The sequence below is a fragment of the Galeopterus variegatus genome, unplaced genomic scaffold, assembly GCF_000696425.1.
Source record: "Galeopterus variegatus unplaced genomic scaffold, G_variegatus-3.0.2 Scaffold8057, whole genome shotgun sequence".
Lineage (NCBI taxonomy): Eukaryota > Metazoa > Chordata > Mammalia > Dermoptera > Cynocephalidae > Galeopterus > Galeopterus variegatus.
Genome location: NW_007734168.1, coordinates 23349 through 34618, shown reverse-complemented (window position 1 = coordinate 34618; position 11270 = coordinate 23349). Strand labels below are relative to the sequence as shown.

Here is an 11270-nt window from a genome sequence, read left to right as displayed (position 1 = left end):
TTAAGGGGCACATCTGGTGAGGGCCTTCTTTTGGCTGAGGACTCTCAGCAGAGTCCTGAGGTGGTGCAGGGTATCCCATGGTGAGGGCTGAGTGAGAGTGCTTTCCTAACGCGCTCACTTGCTCATCCTATAAAGCCACCAGCCCACACACATGATAACCCATTAATCTACTGGCCCATTAATCTATGAATTGATTAATCTATTCGTGAGGACAGAGTCCTCACGATCCAAACACCTCCCAAAGGCCCCTCCTTTCACTACAATAGTCTGATTTCCCATCCTCTGAACACTGTAACAATAGGGATCAAGCTTCCACATGAGCTTTGGAGGGGACAGATATTCAGACCATACCAGCAAGGCAGCCCACCCCCAGTGCCAAATGAGAGGGACCGGCAGGAAGAGGCTAGGATTTCAGAGCCTGTAGGCTGGAGACAAACTGCACACTGCTGAGTGGGGATGCGACTTCTTTGTGTTTTCCTATTTCTGCCTTTCTTAGTACTGTCTCCCCAGGAAGTAGCATGCCCAGAGAGATGCTCGAAAATGGTTTTAATAAGAAACCCGGGTACTGTGGGCAAAGATATCTCTCTGTCAGTGTGGAACACAACTGAGTTTCCACCTTGGTCCTGCTGGTGGGATGTGGAGGGCAAGAGGTGGGGGAGGGCCCTCACACCTGTTTCTCTCCAGTCAGGGGGGTAGGGGCTGCCACGGGCTCAACCCTCAAGTGCGGCAGTTCTCCAGGTGGCAGGGGGGTGAGAGCAGCTTCTTTTTCACCACGTAGAGTGGAGCAGATTGAGCTGAATGCCACCAACACCTTCCTGGTCTACACCGAGGAAGACTTGGGAGACCTCCTGAAGATCAAACTCACCTGGGAGGCGACATCTCAGTCTTGGTACAACCTGTGGAAGGAGCTTCGCAGCTACCTGTCTCAACCCCACAGCCCTGCGCGGGAGCTGAATATCAGGCGCATCCGGGTCAAGTCTGGGGAAACCCAGCGGAAGTAAGTGCCTCCTGGCCCTTCTCCTGCCCCGTGTAAATGGTTGGCAGAAGGCTGTGCCTCTGCCGCGTCCTTTCCTTTGCTGAGCATGCAGCCTCCGTCCTTCTGTTGCCAGAGCTTGCAGGCAAAACCTCAAACACCTTTGCAAGAAAAAGTGACTACCAGATCACGGCTTCTGTCAACTGTTGTGCATCTCATGCTGTGATTGCAGGCGCTTGGCTGAGAGAGTGGGCAAGTGGAGGCTGGAATTTGGCCCTTGTTCTGTTTGCCAAGCTCTGTGTCGGCTCAGAGAAAGGGGTGGCCTCTGCTAGACAGGGCTCTTTAGGAGTGCTGCCTTGTTGATCTGTTCTCTGTGGGGTCCATGCATCAAAAGGCCTTGCTTCTACCCAGAGCAAACCAGAGTGTCATGTTCAGGGAGCCCCCACAGATGAGGTCTGTGGGAGGACTTGGTCTTCCGCAACATCTTATTTTGAGTGTCACTCTTTCTCTACTTCAGGGGCTCTTAGTCAAGGCTGGGGTCCTAACTTTGACTAACAGAGAATCCTCTGTGCCATGCCAGCTGGTAGCATCCCCATTTTATTTTTAACCCCAAGCCTAGCATGAAAGATCCAGACCTTTATGTATCAGCTCCTGATGCCCTGCCTTGACTCTCTGAGCAGGCGTCTTTCTAAACAGAAGCCAGAGATGGCTCAAAGCCAGGGAACCCTGGGAGACTTTGTTAAGAGAGGAGAGTTTCCTTAACCAAGGCCTTCAGCTGACTTCTGGAGAGGTCACTGCCAGCCTTGGGATGAGAGAAAGCAGCTTTCGCCTCTTTGTCCCTCTTGTGGCCTTTTCTTCATTGCAATTCTTCACATGTCTTGTTTACACCCATCATCTATGGCCCAGCTTGGCAGCAGAAGAAAATGCCTCAGAAGCTTGGGTCCCTCTAGAAACTGTGAACTGGAGGTACCAGCCTGTAATTTAGGTAATTGTGTATCTTTTTATTTCTCTGGGCTCTTGTAAGTACAACCTATGCCTATGGGTGTGATAGCAGGAGGAGGATCATTTTTATAAAATATTTCAGTTTTCTTTTTTTTTGGCTGGCTGGTATGGGGATCTGAACCTGTGACCTTGGTGTTATAAGGCTGCTCTCTAACCAACTGAGCTAACCAGCCAACCTGTACAATATTTAAAATAAAATAAATACCTATTAAATCACCACTAAGACTTAAGAAATTGAAACAGTTTTCCATATTGGCTTCAGACATAAGATTTTTAAAAAGTAAAACATTACAGATATTGGCTGAAGCCCCTTCATACCCTTCCCCTGACCTATTCCTCCCGTTCTCTCAAACCAAATATAACAAATATTTGAACATTAACTAACCAATGGTAGCGTGTTTCCTTCCTTCATGCTTTTACACCTTTAGTACTTCTGTTTGTATCCATAAACAATGTATAGCATTGTCTTGGATGCTTCTGAATGTTACATGAGTGGGTATATTATTTTACAAGTTCCTTTTTCATTCAAACATTGTTTGTGAAATTTATCTGATACTTGCAGATCTGGTCTATTCATGTTTAATTCTGTATGTGAATCATCACTGTACAAACAGTAGTTTTACCACTATTCTGCTGACTATCTAAGTTGTTGTGACCTTTTTTGTAGTTACAAATAGTGCTGAGATGAACATCCTTATACATTTTCTTTGCACATGTGTTCGATGGCCTCTTTGTGGCATGTGTACTAAAAAAGTGGAGTTGCTGGATTACAGTATATGCATTCTGCAACATAACCAGATATTATTAAATCCCTCTCCAAAGTGGTTGGACTAATTTCCACTCTTAGCCCATAGAGTAAGAGCTCCTCTTTCCCTTCCTCCTCACCGTGGGCATTCTTGCCCGTTCTGTTAGGTGTAAATGGGTCCCTTCCTGTTGTGTTAATTTGCATTTCCTGATCGTGAGTGAGATAGGTCATCTTTTTATATGTTTATAATATATAGGTCCTAAGGTCCTTAGGTCTTCCTGGGAAAGGTTCTTACACTGTTGTGAATGTGACTTTTGTCCTGCCTCTGCATCAGGGTCAGGTGCCCACACATTTATTGATCATGTGGTCATGCCAATCACACACCGCGAGGCTGAATGGGCAGCCACGAGTTATAGTGAAATGGTTAGCAGACCCGATTCTTGTGATCTTGGCTGTCCGTTTGCTGAATCTTTGATTTCGACTTGTAGCTGAGCTCCAGCTGCTCTTGTCAATGGGCATTCATGGAACATTGCTCTAGAGGTACCTTAAATTCCTCCACTGAAGGAGTTTACGGTCTAGTGGAGAAGGCTACCATAAATAGAAGTCAAGCCTCGAGCAATTCCAGGTAGTGTATAATGTTTTAAAATAAAACAAAACATGTATTATTAACTTCATGCAACAAGAAGTAATGACAGTAACAAAAGCAACATTTATATGAGGATATACGAGTTTACTAAGTTGAGAGGTCAAGGGAGGGTTAGATTAACAGGGCTCACACTGTCAGAGAGGCTTCCCAGATGGCTGTGGCCTTGAAAGGCAGGTGACCTTTTGGATAGTCAGGGGGAAGGAGGTGAGAGAGGTGTGGTTAAGGCTGCCTGAGGCCAAATCCCTGTAGTACAAGATCTTGTAGTACAAGAGTCCTTGTAGCAGTGATGGGGAGTCCAGAAGGCTCTTGAGTCAGGATGTGGCATGATGGAAACTTCTCTGTTCCCTGCTCTACCCACCTCAAATCCAGAAAGCCCAGTCTAGATTTCCCCAAGAGTTTTGGTGACATCAGCGGTTTCTTCTTCCTCTCAGATTGACATTTTGTGCAGAAGACCCTGAGGAAACTAGCATATCCCCCGGCCAAGAGCTCTGGTTTCACAAGTGTCGGGATGGCTGGAGAATGAAAAACGAAACCAGGTAACCAGGACTTTCTCATGTGTTCACTCAGCACATGCTGGCTGGTCACCTCGCACGTGCTGGGCGTGGGTCTGTGTGCTTGGCACGTAGCATGAACCAAACAGATAGGAATCCCTTCCTTTGTGAAGCTGACCTTCTGCTGGGAGTAGAGAGACAGATAAATAAATATGCAGAGGATGTTAGTGTCCCTTGTCCCTTGGGCTGCCTCACCCTGTTCACAGTACATGGCCCTACTGGAGTGAGGTCCTTTCAGTAGCTACACCCCCGGGCTGGTGCCCATGCCCTCCCACCTTCGATTGATATCTTTTTTGTAGTGAGCAGTGCAGTGGGAAGGTTCCAGGGTTCCTAGCTTCCTTCTGGGCACAGAGAGGGGTCAGAAGGGAAGAGTGGGACTGGGAGGTAAGGGAGAAGCACAGAGTATATTACCCCTTTTTAGGTTTTCTGGAACCCAGTTTGGCATGAGTGGATATTAGGGGGCCTCATGCCCCCCTTTTTGAGAAGCTGGAGTGGTCATGTACGGGGAGCTGAGTCTGACAAAGGCATCATCAAGCTTCAGTGTCCCATTGCCCCGTGCGGGAACCCCATTGTTTCAGAATCGAGGAAGGCCCTTGTCGTTGTGTGAGGCAGTGGGTTTATTGGGGGCACCTGCCACATACCCTCTGAGCCTAAATACCTGCTGAGGAGGAGGGAGACCATCTCCCCACCAATTCTTGCCCCCACCCTTGCCCAACCAGGGTACTAGATAGTAATATTGCTGCCATGCACCAAGTGCTTAGCCTGTGCCCACCCTGCATCCACGGACTTACATAATCATCTAGTTTCATCACCAACCCTCTGAGGCAGGTGCTGCTATCCCTGAGTACAGATGAAGAAACTGAGACTCAGGAAGATTAAGTCACTCTCCCAAGGCCCCCCAGCTAGTGATGGCAGAGTGGGGATTTGAAGCAGACCGGTCTACTCTAAAGCCTGTGTTCTCGAGGTTCCTTCTCACTCAGACGAATCACCTCACCTCGGTCTGGGTATCAATTATCAAGCAGCTGTGCCCATGCTCTGGGGGCCTCTGTGATTAACCGTCTGCCAACCTGGAGGGCTGGGCTGCATCCCCAGCTGCTCTGGCTCCTGTTTAGGAGCACATCAACGCGACTAATGCACAGTGATCACAGGACTTGTGGGGTCTAAAAACTGCCCATCTAATTAAGGGAGTCAGTCTAGTGTAGACTCATATCATTTTCTGCTGTCATAATAATTTAAATTCTTTCTGTTTGTTTTCAAATTTATACCTTTCAAAGTGTTTTCATATATATTAACTTCAGTGGTCTTTAGAACAGCCATGTCAATTGGGCACACCCAGGAAGGATCACTATTCTTACAATAAGGGATGAGATACTTTATTCTTTTCTGCTCCAGAACTTCACAGCAGTTGAGAACTACATGACTACCTGCCTCACGCTACTTCTTTTAGAAAGCATGCCATTCCTTCCCTATCCCTCAAAGGAACAGAAAACAGTAGGAGCCCAAGTAATAAACTAATGTTAGGCAGTTGTAGCATCCCTAGACTCACGTGACACCTTCAGTATTCTCCCTGCTGACACGGATACTGTTCACCTGTTCACCAATAAGGAGACTGAGGTTCAGGAAAGTTCAATGGTGAGTTTGTGTAGCTGAGACTAGAATCCAGGTCTCTGATTTCTGCCTCCTTCCTACCATACAACAGTCTCTTGTATTTCTCAATCGAGGCAAAGAGGACACTTTGATAGTTCTCCACACACTTGTGCATGTGTGTGAGCATGTGTGTGTGTTGCGGGTGCCTATTGTACTAAATATGTAAATGCAAGGACCATGAAGCATGCAGCTAGGGGTCCAGACAGGGCTCCGGGGTGGTGTTTCTCAACGTGAACCTGTGCCTTGTGGAGTGAGGGGGAGAAGGAAGCACTCAGGATGGTGTCTATTTGTTCTGAAAGGAAAGTAAGTAAGAGTGTCTGATTGGTGTGTCAGAAAGCTGCATCTTGAGGGTGGCAGAGCACAGCCCCACACAGGTCTGCACATCTGCTGGCAAGCGAGCTAACGAACGCCACTCTCACATGGTTCCTTACAGTCCAGCTGCGGAGCTCCCCTGAGGGTTCCCCGGGAAGTCTGGCCAGCGAGGACTCCCCACCCCACCGTCCAAGCACATGGAGGAAAGTTACTGCTGAGGACTCACCTGAAGGAAGAACACCTCTTGGCCTTGACCCCGGAGCACCGGGATGAACTTGCTCATTGGGCCCAGACCTTTGTCTCTCACGATGGGCTGGGACTTCTCACAGGAGGGACAGTGCACTGCTGTAGCTCCTGTTGCTGCTCTAGAATAGCTCTAACTCCAGATCTCCGTGGATGCCTCCGAGAGCACCGAGTCCAGATTTGAGTGCACACAGCTGAATGGCTTCTCAGTTGCTGTGTGAGCCTGTGCTTTGCCTGACAAGGAACACTGGCTCTGAAATGGCTCAATGAGAGGCTGTCAGCTACTTAGCCTGACTTGAGCCTTAGTGAGAGGTTTTTCTGCTGGGGGCTGATTCACGTCAGGGTGGCAGTCCTGCTACTTTGTCCGCCCAGAGAGGGGATGGTCCACCTGGGCTGGAGCTGAGGCCCTCGCCATTGGAGTTCTGATGGGCTGCATCGATCGATACTGGTTACCCCTTAGGCATTCTGTCCTGCTCCCCACCTCACTCTCTGAAACACTCATCATTGGCTTTCTTATTTTTCCACTGTTAGTGTTTTGATTGAACAAGTGTTTATTGAGCACTTAATTAAGATTAATTAGTATGTGGCAGTAGATGCATTACTAACCCTCTCCATTCAGAACCTAGTGGGGTTGGGATTTCTAGAAGCCCTTTCAGTTTAGATGGTCCATGAGTATACATGTGGTGAAAGGCATGAGGGGCATGGGGGAAATGTTCAGGATGTAAGAGTCGGAGACCCTGAGGTTTTAAGTGGTTTCTACCTATTTCTTCTTAGTTGACACGTGCCATTTCCCCCAAGAGTGACATATTTCATCACTAGTAGAATAGCAAGCATAGTATTATAGGTGCTGGGGCCAGAAAATGGTGGCCAATTGCTGGATATGATTTCTTTGGAGCAAAATCTCCTCTACTTAGGGAAATAGAAGTATTACATGCACATTTTATACATATCTGTTCATACGGAAACCAGCACTTGTCAAACACAGCTGGCTCTAAGATTTACTACAATGATTTTTCCTCAAAATACCTTGCTCTAGTACCACTTTCTTATACATGATATCTGAGAAACCCTTTTATACTTTTCAAAAGATTTGCATATGCATCACCTAGTTGGAGCGAGTTGAGCAGGGCAGCTGCTATTATCCCTATTTTACAAAACTGAGGCTTAGTGAGGTTCAGCCACATGCCTAGAGTTATATACCAAATTGATGATAAAGCCAGGCTGAGGACCCAGTTTCTGTGGAGGCAAAGTCCATGGTACACTCATCTCTGAAACTTCATGAAGGTATCTATAGCCATTTCCCAGCAATATGCTCCAGATGTGGCAAACTAGGACTTTTTTTCAGAGCCATCCATAAAATCCTAAACCCTTTTATTAATATATAACCAGGAGAACACCTGTGCCAAGGGGTTGGGCTTTTTATGGATGAGATTTATTTGGAAGGAAGTGTTGTATCAGATGGGGGAGGAACAGTGATTTTCCTTGTACTTAGGTTTTTAAAGGATATTGGTTTATCTGTATTGCACCAAAGTTGTATCACTGTTTAATGCCAAACTTCTGAAGACATAACCAGTCATGTCTTAATTTAAGGTATGCTCTCAATCCAGTGGTGTGTCCCTGTTGCTTCTGTGATTGCTTTCTAGCCAGAATGAAGCTTGTGTTTTGGGCTGTGCATCCTGGATCCTTTTGATTTCTGGTTTTAGTAATGAAAGCTTTGGGAATCGAATCCTCAGTGGGTTGTGTATTTATACATTTGGCTTGAAGCCTTAATTGTATATAATGTTGCTTTTTAAAAATGCTACTTAGAACACTATTTATTTCTCAAGTGTATATAATATATAAAACAAATATATGGTTAGTTTTTACTTTAAGATTAACCAATTTCAAGATTAAAAATTTTAATAGTAAAATAATAAAAAACTACAGAATTCTTAATGGTCTGGCAACTCAATTCTTAAAATTTGAAAGAATTATGGCTGCGCAAGCCTAGTGTTTGTCAAAACATTACTTGAATATAAGATATATTCTCTGTTTGATACTCGGTGTTGGCAGCAAGTGAACACTCCTTTCACTAGAGAACAAGAAGAAAAATTATTTGAATTTCAGCAGGAAGGACTGAAGGTGGATATTTGGAAGAACAAGGAAAGTGGCTGGGAATTGGGGAACATTAGTGAGGATATAGGTTTGCTTGCTTGAGACCTAGATACTAGTGACTTAAACCACGTAGCAGCTGATTTCTCTATTGCTATATGAATGAGACAAAATTAATAGACAGATGGCAGACTGGGAGAAGACATTTGTGATGTATAAAACTGAAAGAAGATGAGTATCTAGTGCATACAATTAACATCTGTAAATCAATAAGAAATAGGATTCCAAAAGAAACATGAGAGAAAGAAGTGAAAAAATGGCTAAGTAGTGTATGAAGAAATACTCAAACTCATAGAAGTCAAATTAATATAAATTACAACAGGGAGATACTACTTTATACCATCAGAAAGGCAAAATTTTTCAAAAGAAAGTAATATCAAGTGTTGGTAAAGATGTCCAGTAATAGAACCCTTATGTATGGCTGGTATATTCCACCATTCTGGAGAATAATCTAGCTCTATTTAGTGAATTTAATTATTTATACTTTATTTATTTTTTATTTTTATTTTTTTCCTTTTTGTGTTTTTTCGTGACCGGTAACGGGATCGCAACCCTCGGTGTCGTGCCCGCACCGTGCTCAACCAGTGAGCAGACCAGTCTCTATATGGGATCCGAACCCTCAGCGGGAGCGCTGCCACGCTCCCAAGCGGCGCACTCTACCGAGTGCACCACCGGGCCGGCCCTAAGTATTTATACTTTATGACCTAGCCATTCCACTCCTATATATACACACCAGATATATATTGGTCCCTAATGGGATATGTATGAGGATATTTATACCATCTTGTTTGTTATAGTGGGTGTTGGGGGCAAATGTGTATCAGGTTTCTCTTGCTATGCAACAAATTATTGCAAATTTATCAGCTTAAAATAACACCCGTTTATTATCTCTGTGGGTCAGGAGCCCAGGCATAGGTTAGCTGGGTCCTCTGTTCAAGTCTCAAATATGTGCAAAATAAAGGTGTTGGTTGGGACTGCAGTCTCATCTGACACTCAGCGTCCTTTTCCAAACTCATTCAAATTGTTGGCCAAATTCAGTTTCATGCAGCTGGAGAATTTATGGCAGCTTTCATCTTCTTTGAGGCCAGTAAGATAAGCAACTCTCTCATGCCTTACCTTCTTTTAAAGGGATTTCCTGATTAGGTCAGGCCTACCCAAGATACCCTCTCTTTCGATTAACTCAGAGTTAATGGATTAATAATCTAGTCATGGAAGTGGTATTTCATCATAGCTCTGCCCACACTTAAGGGGAATGGATTTTACCTGGCATGTTTACCAGAGGGTAGGAATCTTGGAGACCATCTTAGAATCTTCCTATCACACCAGTTTCCTTAGGGGTGTGGGTAAGTAAAAAGTGGTGGATTCATTCTAGGGAATACAATATAACATGTAGTAGAAGTCCTGAACTAGATGCAAATTGGATGGTCTTGAAAATTGTTAAATAAAAAAGAGGAATAAAATAATGTTTATATTACAGAACATTTTATGTAAATTAAAATGCATATACTCAAAATAATATACTTTAAAATAATATTTACAAGAATATATATGAAACATGATAGTGTAGATGCCCAGGGTGAAAGGGAAAAAAATAAAATTGGGGATTAAGTAGAAGGTGAAAAATAAAAATGAATCCAGAGACTTTCATGATGATAGAATGCCATGAACTGAGGAGAATGGATAATCGAACTCTCAGAAGTTGAGGTCCAAAAAGAAAATAATAAAATAAAGTGAAATAATTAAAATAGAAACCAAATTCCTGGACACAGCCCTTTTCTTGATTGTTCTCCATTGTCAATGATCTAGAATGATTCCAAACATGAGCAGAGCAATTCCTAGTAGAGCACACAAGAACTCTGACCCTTGTTTTAATGGTTTCTTTTCTCAAAGCACCTGTTCTGCACAGGGTAGGCCGTGCAGAGGCTGAGCGCAGGTGCAGCTGTTGCTAGAGGGAAACATCTTTGAGTGTCCTGGATGGACCCAGAGATGAGTCTTCTCTAGGAGTAGATAGAGTGGGGAGACAAACCACATAATCTTGCCAATTCTGCTTTGTCTAAAAGAATGAACCCCTTTATTAAAATAACAGTATAAATTAGAAAAATGCTACAAGGATTATACTTATAGGCGGCCTCCAATTTATGAACAAAAGTACATTTTTAAATTGAATGTTGAGAATATTCAAGCTTTCCTCAATAGGAACAATGCTATAAACCATAGTTATATTCCTAGTGTTTGCTAGATCACAGAAGTCTATTCCATGCATCATGTAGCCAAAATACAGTAGTCCTAGAACTCACTTGGGTTGTGTGTCCTGGGAATCAGGGCATGAGAAGGAGGGGAAGGAAGAGAAGGAGGACTGATAGAGTTTGGATGTGTTGTCCCCACCAAAATTCACGTGGAAATTTGATCCCCAATGTGGCAGTGTTGGAAACTGATTGAGTCATGGGGGCGGATCCCTCATGAATGGATTAATGCTCTCCCTGGGGGAGGGGGGATTAATGAGTGAGTCTTTGCTCTATTAGTTCCCGAGAGAGCTGATTGTTTAGAAGACCCTGGCACCTTCTCTCTCTCTTGCTTCCTTTTGCCATCTGAACTGCTTGTACCCGCCAGCTGCCTGCCACTTTCCACCGTGAGTAGAAGCAGCCTGAGGCCTGTGCCAGATGCAGCTGTCCCAGATTCATAAGCCAAATAAACCTCTTTTCATTTATAAACTACCCAGTCTCAGGTGTTTCTGTTATAGCAACACAAACGGACTAATACAAGGACTTTCAATCCAACTCTAGTTAAAATTTTTAACTAGGTGAAGTTTGTGTTTGTCAGTCTCTGACATTTCTTTCTTATGCCTCTAGCTTTCTTCACGCTACATTATATTAGGTGTGTTTCCCATATTGCAATAGAGCTTAATGATCAGTTTTTCAATGGCCACAGAAATTTCCATACAGTGGGTGGACAATCATTCTTTCTTTAGCTGTTCCTCTGCTGCTGACCATCAGGTCTACA

General features: G+C 44.3%; 1 protein-coding gene across 1 annotated transcript in view; it reads left to right on the top strand.

Annotated features, from left to right (window-relative positions):
• Nucleotides 1-8054, top strand: part of LIPG (lipase, endothelial) — a 30052-nt gene extending 21998 nt beyond the window's left edge. The window contains 3 exon segments of the mRNA XM_008592587.1: nt 779-997; nt 3798-3902; nt 5998-8054. Of these exon segments, the coding sequence (XP_008590809.1) occupies nt 779-997; nt 3798-3902; nt 5998-6019 (346 nt within the window). The 3' untranslated portion in view covers nt 6020-8054.
• Nucleotides 8055-11270: the final 3216 nt, after the last annotated feature.